This window comes from Melanaphis sacchari, unplaced genomic scaffold (genome assembly GCF_002803265.2).
Source record: "Melanaphis sacchari strain LSU unplaced genomic scaffold, SCAv2.0 Contig27_pilon_pilon, whole genome shotgun sequence".
Lineage (NCBI taxonomy): Eukaryota > Metazoa > Arthropoda > Insecta > Hemiptera > Aphididae > Melanaphis > Melanaphis sacchari.
The window spans coordinates 2526407-2545059 of NW_020271152.1; the positions used below are offsets into that span (position 1 = coordinate 2526407).

At 27.1% G+C, this 18653-nt stretch overlaps 1 protein-coding gene across 8 annotated transcripts; it reads right to left on the bottom strand.

Moving 5' to 3' along the window:
• Nucleotides 1-11: 11 nt before the first annotated feature.
• On the bottom strand, nt 12-18253 carry LOC112595427 (nocturnin). 8 transcript variants are annotated; one of them, XM_025340629.1, is made up of 10 exons: nt 18172-18253; nt 16830-17007; nt 12985-13202; nt 12702-12852; nt 12434-12630; nt 2532-2704; nt 1942-2001; nt 1728-1849; nt 1452-1658; nt 12-1389 (listed from the first exon to the last, which is right to left on the bottom strand). In XM_025340629.1, exons 5-10 carry the CDS (start codon nt 12622-12624, stop codon nt 892-894), a joined length of 1251 nt encoding a protein of 416 aa, XP_025196414.1. In that variant the 5' UTR covers nt 12625-12630; nt 12702-12852; nt 12985-13202; nt 16830-17007; nt 18172-18253; the 3' UTR covers nt 12-891. The 8 variants fall into 8 exon arrangements, with proteins under 8 accessions (XP_025196414.1, XP_025196415.1, XP_025196417.1 ...); XM_025340630.1 differs by lacking the exons at nt 16830-17007; nt 18172-18253 and adding an exon at nt 16237-16321; XM_025340632.1 differs by lacking the exons at nt 12434-12630; nt 12702-12852; nt 12985-13202; nt 16830-17007; nt 18172-18253 and adding exons at nt 3120-3310; nt 3407-3796.
• Between the last annotated feature and the right edge of the window lie 400 nt (nt 18254-18653).

Here is an 18653-nt window from a genome sequence, read left to right on the forward strand (position 1 = left end):
TTGATCTCTGTTTTTCTTTTAAATAAATATGTTTACTATATTTTTAGTCTTGATTGGTAAATTCAACCAGTACTTAAAATTTATAAAGGTTATTTAGTTCCTTCATTGTGCTCACAAAATAAAGTTGGTAAAATGGTAAAAATAAGTATTTAAACTGAATACATATAGTACACATATTTTAAGCAAGTATTATTGAACTAACAATAAATGGTCAACATTACCAAACTTTAAAATAATTTATAATAAGTTATATTGTCAATACTCAATTCCTTATTAAAACAAAAATGATTTACATTATAATTTTTAAGAGAAAAAGTGCAATACAATTTGAACCTCATTACTCTGAACAAATTGGGACTCTGGGTTGTTCGGATAAATAAAAATTCGAATTACACAAAATTACCAAAAAAACGTATGTGTATTATAGACTCAAGAATATATATTATAATATACAAGATACATACATAGTATTAGACCCTACACAATCATTATTAAGTAAATACATATAATTATTATACTGGTATACTGATTTGAAGAAACAGCTGATGTTTTATGGTTTTTTTACCTCGACTAGATTTAATTAACGACATCACAGTATGTATGTAAATTATAAATAATAATGAATAAAATTTAATGTACTAATATGTAAAATATGAAATACTCCACACCATAATAACTAACAGGCAACCAACTACCGTAATCGAATATTAGATAACATAAATGACAATTTATAATTGGTATTAAATTGCAATAATATGTGGGAAATTTGCAAAAATTGCTTTCTTGTTTATTCTATTCTAAAATAAACAAAAAAACAGCCTTAAATGGCTGTCCGGATTAATGAGGTTCTACTGTAAATACTATTGTTGAAATAAAATAATATAAATAAAATTAATCACAACCACTTGTATTCTTGTTAAAATAAAAATCGCTTATCAAAGAAAAATGATCTGATGGATAAGACAAAGATGGTACTCTATTTTCACCAATATCAATTTCTTTTGGCATGTTTAGTATGTTACTAACAGTTAATTTATGTTTAGTGTAAAACATGTAGTCAATGGTATGCTTAACTTCGCCTTCGCCTCCACGAATCTTCCAAGAAGTGTACAGCGGTTCTGAGCCAGACAATTTATATGCACTATCTAGTGGTAAATAAGAACAACTGCACATGGTATTGTAAACGGGTTCTGTAGGTTCTGCATTAAAATCACCACAAACAATTGTTGGACGGCCAGCAGCATGGGAAGATATGAATTGCAGTAAATCTTTTCCTTGTTCGTTTCGCAAGGTTGATAGCAAGGCTCCTTTACGAGCTTTTAGATGAGTAGTAGAAACGCATAATTCTTTTTGTGTACTTTTATCTTGAAGAATCAATAGTAATGACACCTGAAAAATTTATGGTGTTAACAACACTTAAATAATTGCTATTTTTAAAATTAATTCTATACCTGATTACTGTGCACTGTCCATACTTGCAAAATTTTATCGTGCTTTTCTAATAGATCAAACTTATCATTTTTGTAAAATATTGCACAACCATCAGGTCCATTATTATCATTTATATACACACATGGAGAATCTGGTTTAGGTACAAATAGACCACTATAAGATTGTGTGGCTAGAGCTCTGCTGAGGAAATCAAAATGATCAACTTCCTACTCAACAAATAAAAATAAATAATTAGATTTTTATTAATTAAATATTTATATTTTTTTTAATATAACCTGTAAACAAATAATATCAGGATTATGTCTCAGAATTTCTTCGAGCATATGACATCTCCTGTGTTTCCATTCTAAAGCTTCTAAAGGACAACTGTCAAATCTATCATTATTTTGTCCCAATGCTATAGTAAAATATGTACAAAAATTACAGTTAATAATAACTATGATGGTAATACAATAACAAAAATATCAAATTACTGATCATAATAGTTACCTTGTGACAAAACGTTCCACTGAAGTACTCTTACAGGATTTCCTTCTACACTATCTGGGTCTAAATAAATACATTTTTAAATTTAAAAAAAGTTTATAAATATAATAATATTAACAATTTAATTAAATAGGTAATTATTCAATTGCACATTTTGAGAAAAAAATTAGTTTATTAAATGTATAAAATAATCTTAAGAATGATAGAATTATAAAGTTAGACAATATTATTAGTCTGTTAAGGTGTATACAAAAATAAGGCATTAGAATTTAATTTTTGATCAATAAATATTCTATATTTATACAAATATTATTTTATTTTGATGAAATTTATAAATTATTCTAATGAAATAGTTGCTTTAGACAATTTATAAGAAATAATATTAATTATTTTAATATAACTGTTTTTTTTTTTACTCATTAATAGCACCATTAAAAGAAAAACTAAAATTAACTTTAGTTCATGAAAAAAATATTATTTTTTATAAAATATTATAATTGTAAGCACTACCACATCATTTGAATAGCCAGTAAATAATATTATGTAGGAATAATAAAAATGGGAAGTATAGAATTAAATAAAATAAAACTAACCGTATGGGATTGATGTAAATGTTCTCTTTATGAGTTGTGAGTTAGGCCATTGATTATCATAAGCACGGCAGTATTCAAGTAATTGTTGGTAGGTCACATGATTTTCAAATGTTAAATCCTTGTCTTGGGAATCTTCATTGTCAATTTTCACACTAGATGTAAAACTTCCCATCCTATAATAATTCATTAATAAATATATAAATTTAGTAATTGTCTCTTTATATAAAAAATTGTCTACAAGTTTATACAATTGTTTCTATGGAATCAATATATCTATACTTACTATAATATTAATTAACAAGAAAGATGGGTATGATATTTTTAATGTAAAAGATATAACCTATGCATTAGGAATACATGTATTTGTGACTAAACACATCTAAATTATAAACAGGAAGTATTTACAAAAATAAAATATCTAGTTTTCTGAGCAACACAAAATAAAAAGTGAGTAAATATATTACGATAGGATCTCTATAGTTACGCCACAGTTACTGTACAAATACCCAACTAAATAATATTAATTGATGTAAGTCGTTTAATCGTTACTTGCCTGGGGGCATAAGCATCTGCAAAGCGGACTCTTACCAAATATATTTTAACATAGTCGCTGCTCTCGTCTTGACAGATGCTTTAGGCCCATCACCATTAACATTAGAGGAATAGAATTTCTTTGGACCCAGTTTTCGTGGCGCCGTTAGGGCGGTGGTGCGCACAATCGGTCTAATCATCATGTACGGATTCAAACGTGAAAATTTACAAACTATGGCTTTACCTACCTACGATTGCCGAGTCAGCAACATGGCAAAAAAATGAAAAATTAACGTTTACGTTTCGAACCCAAGGTCGGGGGGCCGTAAATACCGAATACGTACAATGTTTCTTGTGTGAAATTCTCTGCGCACCGCAAGTAGTACATAGTCGAACAGAAACGGCCAAATAATCCGCTATTCGATAGGACAAAGTTTCCCCCTTGGGGGGGAGTACGCGGGCGCGCGCGCGCACAGTGTCGAGTGTGTCAAGAATATAAAAACATAATAAACATAATGCAATAGCGTATTGTGTAGTAACGACGATTGCGGACGAGCAAAAATGTGCGAAAACAACCGAAACAGACGGCAGTCAAAAACAACAACAACGACGACACGTAAAACCGTCCGCTTCAAAATGTCAATGTCAATGAAATACAATTTTGGAAATAACGAGACAACATTATCATTTATCAGACACGCGCGCCACGGTGATAACGTCGTCGTGACGGATGGCGCGCCAACTACGGGACAACCTACAGCGTACTATAAATATGTGTGTATTATCATTATGTATATAATATATATATATACATATGAATATGTGTGTGTGTGTTGTACGTTGGGTTACTAATTCCACGAGCGTGCGCGGCAAACGGTACCGCGGTAATCGTTAACAAATACATTATTGTCGTACCCGTTTCCGCGACCTATCCCACGCGCCGTACGACGACTTGGACTACAGCCGGAACAGGACGTAAGCCGCAGTAGCACAGCTGTACCCACCACCCGCTGGCCGTTGCCAAGCCGGGATTAAGGTTTTTCACCACTGTCAAGGCCACAGTTTTCAGACTCTCCGATATGTGATACGTGTATTTAGTATTGTATTATGATATGATGTAATAAAATTGTTCTTATCGTATCGCATTTATTTCTCGTAACACTAATAACGATATATAGGGAGAAAATTAAAAAGCATCAAACGTTTTATTTCCAGATTATAAATTTTTTTTTTTTGATAAATATTTGTGTTCATATATCAAGGATTAAAGCCACGAGATGTTTATTTTCTTTGCACACAATATTTATAAGTGTACAGTGTACACTGTACCTACCTGTTAATAAAACAATATTATAAAAATAAATATGTGGTTTACAATTTATGACCCCTAAAAAACCTCAAGTCTTGTGGTCCGAGGGCCATGGCCCTATGATTCATGATCAGAGAAAAACCATGGGTTATTCCAAACATCGCATACATAACATAAACTTACATTATTTAAATATGATATTTTAGTATGAAAGTTTATTTTATTTTGTTTGAAATCTTTTTTAACACATAATATATCGCTTTTAAAAACCATAGGTACCTTACGTACCTACCTATAAACATAATAGTAAAGTTATTTCATCAAGTAAGTTTGTTTTACATAATACCATGAATTTTAGAATTTTTAGTACATAATTTATGTAAGGCCATTTTTAAATGTAATATCTACGCCACACTATAACATGAAATTGGGTTATGGGTAGTATGAAATTATTAAACGTATAACGAGCAATGACCAATTTGTAACATTATTTTAATTAATAACAAATAATACTTAGTCTACTTTCCTCCTAATTTGTATCTGACATCAAAAAATATTTGGTTAGATTTGATGTTTTTTTGACAAACTATGACAATAATTTTTCAGTTATAAATCCAATCTGAATTAAGGAGGGCACGGTTCAGGAGATTGCGGCTCATTTTTTTCTACAAAATTATTTTCAATGTATACATTTGAAAGGAATTTTAAAAAATGAAATGAAAAATATTGATGTTAAGAAAAAAATGCTACCTAAATAATATATTCTTAATAAATATATATTTACCTATTTACAAACAATATAATAAATGAATAACGTAGGCAAATATTAAATCAAAAAAAGGAATTCAGAACAATAATGTAGTTGAATGTATTTGTAATTTTTGTAGTTGTATCAGGTACCTACAACCTACTAGGAAAACGTTATTACCATGTATTTATATTTGTATATTTCATATATTAATTAGTAATTACGTATTAAATTATTGATTATTGATATGATATATCCTACAGGTATTTTAGCAAGTAAAACAATTAGTTATAATAGAGTCCAACCCTTAAAATAAAATTTGTTACCGCTGTATAGTTGTAGTAAATATTTAATAATATGTAGTGCCTTTGTTTAAAATATTCAAATAATTTATAATAATTGTGTATAATACTGTGATATAATTAATATTGTTTAATTAATGTACTATTTTACTAGCTTTGTTTGTTTTTAATCATTCTATTTTAAATGGTATTACAAGATTATTATATTTTATACGACCGTAAAAAGTAGTAGATAATTAAAAATGTTTTTAAATAAGAAGAGTATCAGGTACTCTACTGCTGTTCCATGGCCTTACGTATTTTTAATCTGAATGTACCAATTATTATAGACTTACAATTAAGACCACAAATATGTCCTGGTTACCTTTGAGTGTACAATATGTATTAAGTATTTTTTTAAATTCATAACCCTGTTTATTACAATAACCGCGTATTTCTTTACCTAATTATCGAAAGTCTCTTCTTATGAAGTGCGCTCAATTGAAAGGTGTTGGAATAATTTGGCGATCCCATTTCTGGATAGTCTAAGTCTACGGTTGCAGCGTTTTCGGACATGGCGTGTGTAAAATTTATAAATCGAAAACTGTGTTGATATAGATGGAATGCGTGTGTATGTATGTACAAGTAGAGTAAATAGCGTTGACGAAAAACAAAAAACGAGTATTTTGCTTTTTAAAAATCCCGACTCGAACGCGCGCCCGAACTGTTCGGTATGACGTAGTTATACGAAAGCTGAAAACGCCGTGGAAGACTCGTTCTCCGCCCGCTACGATTCCTTATTTATACAAGCGCCATGGATTCGCTACAGTTATGCAAATACGTGGCTTAACGAAACTTTTTACTATTCATTTTTTTCTCGTCCATTCTAGTCACGTGATGTTTTTTGTTCACGTTTTCTCTTCTCTAACCCGTACACCCGTACAAAAGTCACAGCGCGTGTACCCATTATATTGTACGCGTTTACAAAATTATACTATCGTTCACGCACACTGCAACGCTGGTTTGTACCTATTTACGTCACGCGGTCTGTACCGATATTTATCCGTAAACTATATATATATATATATATATATATATAATGTGTACTTAAGATGTATAATGATGTATACACTGCGCTGTAAATGTATATGCGTCATAAACAGAGTGATCCACCAAGCATGCTTGCTCCTTCTTTTCTTTAATAACACGCAGTTGTTCAAAATCTGATTTTTAATATACATACAGACAGTATTCAAATTAATGATAATTTTTTTCCACTAAAGAAGTATTGTGTGGAGATACGAAATTCTAATTTTCATACGAAAACCCTCGTTTTATACACTAAATCATGTAGAGGATAACTTTTTTGGAAATTTTAACCTTTTCAATTCCAACTACCGTCTTCCATTATAATGGCACACATTTTTGCGGAGTTTTTGTGATAATAACAACGATAATTTTAATAACAGAACAGTGCGAAAAAACTAAAATATGGTCTCCGTGTTCCTAAAATACGATGATAAAAATTAATTCTAGGTACAATATCTCATCTGATGATCGACAAAAACTAAAAACCTTTTTCATTGTAAAATGGTCTTGATTTCGGAATTCTAATAAAAAAAAGCTTTTTACTAAAAATCGAATTTGTATTAAACCATAATTCAAGATTATTAGGGTATCAAAATCGAATTTCAAACGAATATTTTTTGAGTTATTTAACTCTGCGTATTAACGATAAGGTTCATTATAATACGTTTGGAAGATAGGTAGCGGTATATAAACATTTTAGCGATTAATATTAATCTATCGACATTTAAGTTTGGTAAATACGGTCCAAGAGTATAATAAATAATAGATCGAATATTACATTTATTATTTATTTTTGTAGAATCATTTTTAAGGACTATTATTCTAGTTGAATACATTTTAAAAATTGAAAAACTGTTCGTTCAAATTTTGAACTAAGCACATCAACATTTCAAAAAAATTATCGACTATATAATTTACAAAAAAAAAAGGGGGATGGATTTCATTTGAAAAACAGAAGTGTGTATCAGTGCGAGACACTCCTCGAGTAAGTAGTAGGAGTGATCGTGCTTGGTGAATCACCCTGTATTTTAACGATATTATACTTATACGATATAATAATAATAATAATAAGACGTGTTAAACAATTTAATATATGCGGCGTGTACACGCGCGAGAAAAGTGCACGCAGCCTCCTCGTGTCTGTATCAAAGTTGTCAATCTCTTCTCCGTCCAGAGACGAACGACGACCGTATACAATGGGCTATTACCCATTATAATAATATTATGTTACTGGTCGCGCGTGTAGCGGATTACGCGCCCCCGCCACCGCCGGTGAGTCGGTTCGTATTCTCATTGTGCGCGAGTCCCGCGGTGACCGAGTCGTTATCGGATATCTGCCCACCTAGCTGGTGCTTACCGCCACCGCACGTAATTATAACAATACGATAATATTGATGATATTATATTATTATTAACGCCGTGCGTGGTATAGGTCTACAAGTTTTGAACTGTGGTAAATCTGTCATTATATTGTTATTTATTATGTAGGTATTCTATCAATACTGAATCCGTTATCGCCTCAACTAAATGTATTGGGCCACTATTTTTGGGAAGAGGGGGTAGGTCTATGAGACTTGGCTCCCCAAACATAGATTTTAGCCACTCAACAGCTATTTTTTTTCTACATAGTCGTAAAGGTTCGTTGGGATATATATATTTTTTTTTTGGAGTTTGTTATTTTATTTTTGTCAAAAATGTTCTTCGCCAAGACGCACTATCAATGGCGTAAATAGGAAAAATATTCGGAAGAGGCTCGAGGTAAGTGTCTGAATATAATATTGTGAACAATACGTAAGTGCCACCTACATGGAAATTCTAAAAGTCAGAACTTGAATAATCATATTATTAACGGAAAAAAATAGTGGCGAGCATACTTGGAAAATCCAGTAGCTGGTATATAAGTTTCAACACACCACTGCTGTTATTGTTATGATTTATAACAACCACTATTTAGTTTTTACCTACCAAAACTTATACTTATTATTCGTCCACTTAGACTATATTTAAAGACCTACCTGCAGAATTAAGGACTTATTTTAATTTTTATTTCGACTTTTATGTTCAATATTCAATGCATCCCTTTCATAATCATTATACAAAAAATTAATAAGTTTATTGACAAATTTGTTTATTCCGTTTATTAATTTATGTTATTATGGGAATACATTAATACTGTTTAAAATTTTAATATATATATCTCATCATCATCATAAATAGTATTTATTTAAAAGTCCAATCTAAATAATATTTGAAAAGTTTATCGATTACAATTATAAAGTCATTTTTATTAAATAATAATTAATATCAACTATCAAGCAGGTATGTGCTGGAACGATACGGAATATGTACAAATATTAATAATTTATAAAACATGATGTAAAATTTAAAATAAATACTAAATAATATAATTTCTAAATTCTTACTTAACATACAAATTTTCAAATCAGTAATTTATTTTGAAATCTTACGTTGTGTCCCAAATGGATTCATTTCATGTATATATTTAAATAATTATTAAACTGTTAACTAGTGGTGTAAGCAGAATTCGTTTATAGGGGGTTACCATTTATATATATATATATATATATATATATGTGAATAAAAAATCTTTGTTAATTATAATATTCCATAAAAGAAATCATTATATATGTTTTACTTATGAGGGGGGGGGTCCTTTTAACATAAAATTTAGAGAAGACTAAATATTTAACACTATTGATAATAATTAACATTATACTATGTATTTACGTTAGCCATAATAACAGTGCTTTAGTAACTAGAGTTCGATAAAAACATGATATATTATACACTATAATTAAAACTGGTATACTTATTTTATACACATAATTCAAAATAATTGTGTGGATTTTCTTTCACTATTTCAATGTCAACTTCTGATTGAAGATTATGCATAAAATAATAAAGATAAACCTTGATTTTCGTGAAATTTACAAATTATTGACTAGTTTTATTTTTGGATTAATGCTAAACTTAATTCGATAAACTGATTCTGACTACTCAGTATCAAGGCAAAACATTTTACTATTTTAGTATTATATCTCATTTTTCTAATTGTTTGTTTTATATTTAGTTATTATATCAAGGTCTATGTATTGTTTTTGTTTCGTATTGAAATGTACATCTTAGATTTTAGTGCCTTACACCTACCTATTTTTGTAAACATACTACAATTTACCAATAAGGAAATAACAATAATAGCTGCCTATAACAATTAACAATATTATATCTAATAATTATTATGACTCACTTTCACTTTTTCGTTTTAATAGATCAATATAATTAAATTTAAAAAACTTTTAAAAAAAATCGTTTAAGAAATTGTAAGTTTTAATATAAATTGACTTAAAACTTTTTATCAGGATTTGATTTTAAAATGTATTAAATGTATATACAAATAAACAAATAGTTTCTACATAAATAGTAAACGCATTGATACATGGTAAAATGTGTTCAAATAGTATATAATACATTTAATAATTGTCCATGAAATGAAAAATGTATTAAATTTTAACATGATTACAGCAAAATAATTTATTTTTTTTTAGCGTAAGTAGGTAGTTTATAAAACGTTTACCTACTAAATAAAATAAATTATAATGTATTAATGTTAAGGTTAATAATAACAAACTTACTTAATATTTAGTTAATAAATAATGCTTGCAAAACGATTTAAGTAATATAGTTTAACACTTGACACTTGTACAGAATTATAACCATTAATAAAACATTATACACTCTTCCACCATCAATACTTAGTGGGTACTTAAATAAACTGGATGAAATATTTTATCAACAATGATAATAAAATAACTGATTTTAACTCTTATTGCAACTGATGTATTACTACGCGTCAACTACCAAGTCAATTTTCACAAGGGTCAGAGTAATTGTGTAAGGTTTCAACAAAATTAATTATTTTATTTTACATAAACACATAGTATAGTAGACATGGAATGAAACTTTTCAAATATAAATTATTCATTTTGTCATTTACGTTATTTACGTTATTAGCAGTTTAGAATTATATACTGATTTTCATCATTTAATACCTACAGTATTTAAAAATTAGATATTTTTAGTAATAAAATAATAAAATAGTTGAAAAAAATTATTTTAATTAATTTGATATAAATTACTTTTTTGAAGTCATATTATACTCTTAACTGAGTTTAACCAAAATAACATTATTAAAATATATTTTATAATTTAAATTGAACTAAAATATTTATTGTTTTTAAATCAATGTTCTTATATCTAATCACTTGATTGAAGTTAACTGTTTACTAACTATTTAATATATGAATTGATAAATTAAAGTTTAATCATAATAATATAATATAAGAAATTACATTTTAGAAAGAGGATCATTATCTTTATTGACTTTGAAATAAAATACGGTGAATAAGTATTGTACATTTGAAAAAATTTACCATTTGAGAAATGTGTATATATTTTAGAAATATTACCTACGATAACACTACATATTCATTTTTTGATCCTTAAATTTTAAGATAAATTTTAATAAGCACCAAGTACAGACCTTAAGAATTAAAAGTTACTCATAATATGAGTTTAAAAACAAAAATAAAAAATGTGAAAAAATATTACTTGTTATATAATTTATATTGAAATTAATTATAATTTATATTCGAGGTCATCAAAAGTTATTAAAAATTTTTTTTTTTAATTTTAATTAAATTAATTAATATATAACCAATTATAGAGTTATTTTAAAAACCTTTTTTTTTCTAAAACTGTTAACTAAATAAATTTACTTATAACCAATTACAGATCTATTTTCATAAAAAATAACAAATTTTATCTATTCATTCAGTATAATTTACATAGTAATAAAAATTATGCTGTTTGACAAGTCTTTTCTACATGATTATCATAATTCATAATATTAACCCGCATAATCTTTAATTTTTATATATCAAAATACCGATTAATTTACATACAAAAAATTAGAATACATACCTATTAAATGGCTATATACTCGTATTGTATTATGAGAATAAATAAAAATTAATTTAGCACGATGAAAATATTATGTAGATGTTTATGAAATTTCTAACTTACAATATTGTAATTTATGTTTCATTAAGTGTTTTATTATTAAATATTTAGAAATTATAATAGATATAGTAGTATTAAGTGCTAAAGAATTTAATTTTAAATTCACAAAAATAATTATTTAAAAAAAAAATAACAAATTTTGTATGTACATATACGGAATGTTATGTTACGAGAATTTACTAATCTGAAGTGGTAGAATAATTCAGTCACTATTTAAAATATTTTTATCACTATTAAACAGTAATTCTGCATGAGATGAGACATTAATATTTAATGATTTTCGAATTAGTTATAATAATTTTAAATATGCATAATGTAATTATTATTTTTCTATCGTAAAGGGGAAAAATACATGCTTTTTAATGTAAAAATTGCAGTTAACGTTTATCATTAATTAACATAAATTGTTAAAATAATACTATTGTCTATGAGTGTAAGTAAGAGGAGTTTGGGTGTTCAAACACCCCTCGAAATTAAAGATAAAACTAAATAAATAATTCATATTTAATTTTAATGTTTTATAATATTAATAAAAGACCTAGACCAAAACCCCCTCCGAAAATATTTTCTACCTATGCCCATGCCATTGTCCATTAAATATTTGTATTGAAATGTAGATAGGTGTACTCAACGAATGATTTATTATTACATAGTGTCTACTGTCATAAAATAAATATTATTTATGTTGAATGAAACATAAATTAAATATTATATCTTAAAATAGAATCATTGGGTATTAAATAATACACATGATTAAAATAGTATAATATAGATATCAATTAATTCTATATTTACACAAAAATTAACCATGTGACAAGTAACCATAATTTTTTTTAAAACTTACCTAACCAAGTACAAAAGTAATTCTCTGGGTGGTTCATACGGTTGGCCTGGTCTTAATCCTAATTCAACACTTCTTGCTTGTAAACGTCGTTTTGCAGCTGGAGATGTCATTAAGCTAACACTAGCAAGAGTTTCAGCCAGCTCCAGTGATCTTTTAATTGCGGATAAGTCATACCGACACGGCTTTTCCATTTTGTTCTTATTCACAAGAAATATATGAGAATCTTTTTCATAAATAAGTTTTTAAAAACCAAATCACAATTACTCACAAAGTGTAGGTATATCACACTGCAGAACAAAAGCAATTATGAACCGATGAGTCCGGTAGTGAGAACAACAACTGTGCGGTTTTCGGGTGCGATTTAACACTATATTTCTATACTTGATAAATAGTTAATTTCAGTGATAAATAATAATCATCTAGAAATTATAATTAGAGAGTAAAAATAAATTAGTATTCAATTGCCGTGAGAAATCGTAAATTGTAAAATAGAGTAAAAAAAAAAAATATATAAAATAAATAATAAAACAATTGAATTTTACTGGAATTACTTGTACAACGCGGCTATTTTTCCATCAGTCAGGAAGTCGTACACACGATAACTGTTGAACGACGTTGTCTCGGCGAAGAGACTTCAATGCCGAGGTCACTACCTGTGGCCGGCCTTCCAATACGCAGCTCGCTAGTACTTATAGTGTAACATTCACCGGTATCACGTGACCAATAGTTTTCACTGATATAATTTCGTTTTTTGTACCCACTTGAGCACCTGTACGTAAAAAAAAACTTATTAGACTAGAGAATTTTAACTCTCGGTAACCACTGAATAAATTGAATCGGACCCGAAAAGCATCATAAGAAAATTTTAAAAATACATTACTCCATCAACCTGTTTGAAAGTCTTGATCGTGGACCATAGAATAATATTCTAATTGTTTAAGGTATTATTCCATAATTAAGTCTAAATAGACTTGAAATTTAGATATTTATATTAAACTAGATAAATTCAAAAGAATCAATAATATAGTTAATGTTACATTTTATTTTTAAAAAAACAAAACTAGTACATTTTTTTGTAACTGAGTAGAATTACTTATCAAATATTCTTAGAAATTGTACTCTAGAGTATAGATTGTATATTATATACTTAAAAAAAAAACAAAAATTAATTGAATTGTTTTTACAGTCTTAATATGTTACAATAAGAGTGTTTAAAATTGTAATTTTGTAATCAAAATAATTATTATAAATAATAGGTTATAATTATTGTACTATATGATTTAAAATACTATTAAAACTGATAAAAAATTAAACGGTTATAATTTATAGGCCACAAACTTACCTATAATTATTCTACACTTCTATGCTCATTTAATAGCCTATGTATTCTAGACTATAAAATATACTACAAATACAATTACACATAAAAACGGTTTACCATTACAATTTACAAAAAATAGTTTAATAATATGATTATAACTAATAAAGAATAGTACTCAATATTTTATATTGGAAAATTTTTTATGAAAAAAAAAATACAGTATTATTTATTACAGGTATATTATAAGAATAATTTAAAAGTTCTATTTTTTTACATTAACTATTCAATAAATTAAACAAATCGTAAGAAAACGTCATATTTATGCACGTGAGTGACTCACATTAAAGAATAGACAATAGTATAAGGTTGGACAAAGATTTAAATATCAGTTTTACCCTACATATTACAATAAACCATATACTATATTTAAAGCTTTAATTTTGGAAAATTTAATAAAAATGTTTTAGAATGTTAAAAAAATTATATTTCATTATTTATTCACAGTTGTATCGTATTAATCATATTAGGACGTTGCACAAAAACAAGTATACGTACAGTATAGCTATGAAAATAAGGTCACCATAACTGAATGGGAATGAATGAACATAGGTAAATTATTTATAGTTAAAGATTTTAAATATATATTATGTTGTAATTGCAGCGATTAGGAAAATAATATTCATTTTTTTATAATTAGTTTTTAAAAATACATAAAAATAAAAATATAAAAATGTATTGATTTACAAAATATATTATAATATATGAAAATTAAATAATAAACTATAAAATTAAGTATTTTATTAGACTTTGAATATTATAATTTATAAGTCTATCTTAATATTTTCATTTGACTGGAATAAATATTTTTTCGGTGTTCAATTTTAATATATTTAAAAATAATGATTTAAGTTTGAGAACTTGTGAATTTGTAGACGTGTAAAGCATCTTGTCAATATAGATTAACTATAATAAAGTGAAAAACAATAAACCTAAAGATAAAAATGAAAAAAAAATCCATATGCTTTTAAGTTATGTGGAGTCGTGGAAGTAATCTGACCTCATATTATAATACACCGCTATCTATTATTACGCCTTTAGCATACAAGAAGACGATTCACACAGGTAGATATACTGTATATCCAATAAAAATTAATTTATGACAAGACATTGGTTTCATGGCACGATCTTGATTAAAGTGATTGTCTCATGGTCGGTTAGTGCATACAAGTCATTATACTTTAAATATCATGATCATTATTTAGATACAAAAGAAATTGTAAAAGAAAGATCATAATATAGATATACCTATTGGAGAATCGATTGCGCTTGATAGACACGGCGTATTTGAATAAATCATAAATATTCAAAAGTAGAGCACAATATCTGTAGGCGCACAACTGTCTTTTTATAACAACAAAATAGTAAAGTTATTCGATTATTTATTTGTATCTTGTAAAATGTATTCTGAATGTAGAACATTCATAGAGTGTAAAAATCAATGATGAAATTTTTAGCGTATTTTTGGCCAAAATTTTATGAAAAATTTAATAATTTATAAATTTTTATTGTATAAAATATACGAGAATAATTGTCGAAGCCGTAAAAATAAAATGCAGAAGTCACTATTTAATTTCGTTAATCAATGTAGATATGACATCCACATTACGAAATTAGTAGAAAACATGTTATACTCGTATGAAGCACTCTTATATTCTTGATACTTTTACAACGATTTATTTTTGACTATTTCAACCTTTCTTTTTTCCCTTTTTTAATCTGTATATTCCAAGGGCATAATTTTAAATTTATAGTTCATATAAATGAATATGTCTAAACATTTAAGGCATATTTCAATGCAAATTTTGCCAGTTTTTAGTGCATGAGTGCATATTTATTTAGGCTTTGTTAAGGACATGAGCTTACGAGCTCCGATTTTTATATCATTCATCCGAACAATTTTATTTAAATTTAAAACACAATTGGTTTCAAATAAAAAATAATAATTTATTGCTAAATAGTGAATAACCTACTGGATATATTTTTTTCAACTACAATGTTTTTTCTAATATATTATTTATTTATGTTAACAGGTTATCGAAAAAAAAAATTGAAAAAGTAATTATTATTGTATTATTGAAAATTAGTATGCAGTCTTACATGTTATTGTGGACTGTTATGATCGTAAAATTAGAATACCTACTCAAAAATAAAATATATATCTAAGTTTTTAATTGTATTTTAAAAATTTTTTTAAAAACTTCATAATCTTTTCCACGTAAGCGATTGGGTTTTTTTTTTATTTCGTCATCGCTATTATTAATTATAGGTATTTAGTATTTATAAAATATAATTATTATATAATCAAAAGTTGTACATTGAGAAAAAAACATGTTTTTTCAAAATACATAAATGACGTTTAACGATAATAAATGTTTTCTTAGAATTTAGTTTTATAATTAGATACCTACGTACAACTACATACTTCAGATGATGCTTTGAACTATTGCGTCGATTTCTTTCTTGTCGAATTAACTTATTGAGGATATATGGTGCCTCAGTAAATATTATACGGAAAACGAGCTTAAATTTATTTTCATACATTCACAATATTAATATTTATTTGATGATAAATTATTTTACTTATTTCACTTAATGAATGAATTATTATTATTATTTATCTATATTGTATATAAACCTTATATACGCCTTATACAAGAGAAAGAATGGTTTTAAACCTTTAAATAGTCTTTATAAAAGCCACATAATATTCGACAAGTGTAAACAAAATGATTAACTATTAAATTGTATTGTGTATATGTTTCAATGAAATTTGATTTTAAAACAACCAATTTAATATTATGTATAATTATATCATTTATAATTGCGTCTGCGTATAATATAATAATGAAATGTAGGTTTTTTTTTTTTATTCCGTCATTACTCATTAAATCACTTAATATTTACAGATTAAAAATCGTTCTGACGTCTTTGACACGAGTCTAATTGAAATTAGTATTAAATTGCAGTTACATATAAAATTATTATATTAATTGTAATAATCGTGTGCTTACATACTTTTTTTATATGTATAAAATTGGCCGACAGTAGTTTACTGGTTTGCTTATCAAACGCAGATAGTCAATGATCAATTTTGTTGCAGATAGTCGACGGTAATACGCCAGATTATTCCAACAGAAAAGTGTGAGTAATGAAATTGATCGTTTGCCAAACTTAGGAAACCGTGTAACTGCGGCTGTAATGATAAAATAAAAAAGTAAAATGTAAAACAGTTCGTAAAATTTGAACAACAGATTATCTACATCTATGGTGATCTATACTATTACTCGTATTATAATATAATTATATAAGGAATCTAATATTGATTACTAATTAAATATATACATAAATATTATCAAGATGTCATTGCACCATTTGTTTTCTCTATCTACAGGTCCACGTGCTGCATAGCAATTTTTCGTTCAGCAGGACCAATCTTGTGTTATTAACTGTTATCAATAGGTTATTCTGATCATTACCTTGGATGTCTTACGATGTTTCAATTGTTATGCAATTTATGTAAAATACTAAAATTTAACATTAACCTTTAAATACCACAATATTTTTAAACATCTCTAAAAATTTAACGTAAAAACACAAATTAAGTACTTGAACTCTGAGTTTTATAATACACCAATTCAATCTAATTTGAATTTAACAAGTAGTAACACAGGATTGGTTCTGCAGCTGAACCAAAATTTGCGCGAAGTGGGTCAGAGAAAGAAAATAATAATGCATAACTTTAATCGTCTTAAACAGTAGTCTAGAGAAAAATATAATGTAAAATATCATAACTATTGATATTAGATTAAGTTAATAATTGACGTGTTTTGAATGACAGTGCAAAAAACTAACAGTCGAAAACAGGATATAATATTATGTGATGACCGGCGGCGGGCCGATAATGTGCTGGCGTGGTGTTTTCAAAAAAAATTCATATTGTATTTGTTCGATTTATAAACTGCAATATACGCACTACAGTCAAGTGTATAGTAAATGCAATAACAATAACACAGTGTCTTATGTATACTGAACATATGTGTTTAGTAAACACACTAAAAAACATCAAACTTCGAAGGTATATGGTAAATAATAATAAATCTTCTAATATACATAAATATATATAATTATCAATTATATATCTACGCCTAGTACGCACTACATAAAAGTGTAGTGTTATTATGGAGAAATATTATCGCGGAAAAACATAAACAATACAAAATTCATTGTACGCGATTTCACACACAATAATACGCACGGTAATATATGTAAATATATTAAATGTGCATATACGAACACGTTTATACACTTGAAACACTATCATATATTTATTATTAAAAATAGCGACTATGTATAGTACCTATGTAATATGTGTGTGCCCATGTGTCGAACGGCGAAGACGATGACGGACAGACGGACGACCGAATGTTTCTGGATGAACGTATACATACATAATGTAATATTATAACGTTTCTTTGGCGGACGAAAGGGAATAATAATTATTTGTTCGAATAAACAACAACACATGGAGTAGGCGTCACTTTATCAATATATATATATATATATATATATATATTATTAATATGCATAAATGTGCAGTAAAATAAATTCGTAAACACGCGTTCGCTAATACACGAGTATATTTTTGTTAGCTGTCCGGACTCCGAGTATATGAGTAAAGTATATACATATAATATATGCGTATGCGTGCGAGAGTTGTTTTGAAAAATCGCCAAATATTCATTGTTTTAGGCAACTTTTTTTTTACGCTCAGGGATCTTGCTATTTATTTTTAAAACTATCAGAAATTATACGTTGCAGAGTAACACTTAATAATTAATA

Excerpts from the sequence above, each read along its gene's own strand:
- LOC112595427 (XM_025340629.1), bottom strand. The coding sequence starts at position 12,624 with ATGGAAAAGCCGTGTCGGTATGACTTATCCGCAATTAAAAGATCACTG. Across the intron at positions 2,002-2,531 it reads ATTTACATCAATCCCATACG|ACCCAGATAGTGTAGAAGGA; the intron begins GTTAGTTTTATT and ends GTATTTATTTAG. Across the intron at positions 1,390-1,451 it reads GGACAGTGCACAGTAATCAG|GTGTCATTACTATTGATTCT; the intron begins GTATAGAATTAA and ends TAAATTTTTCAG.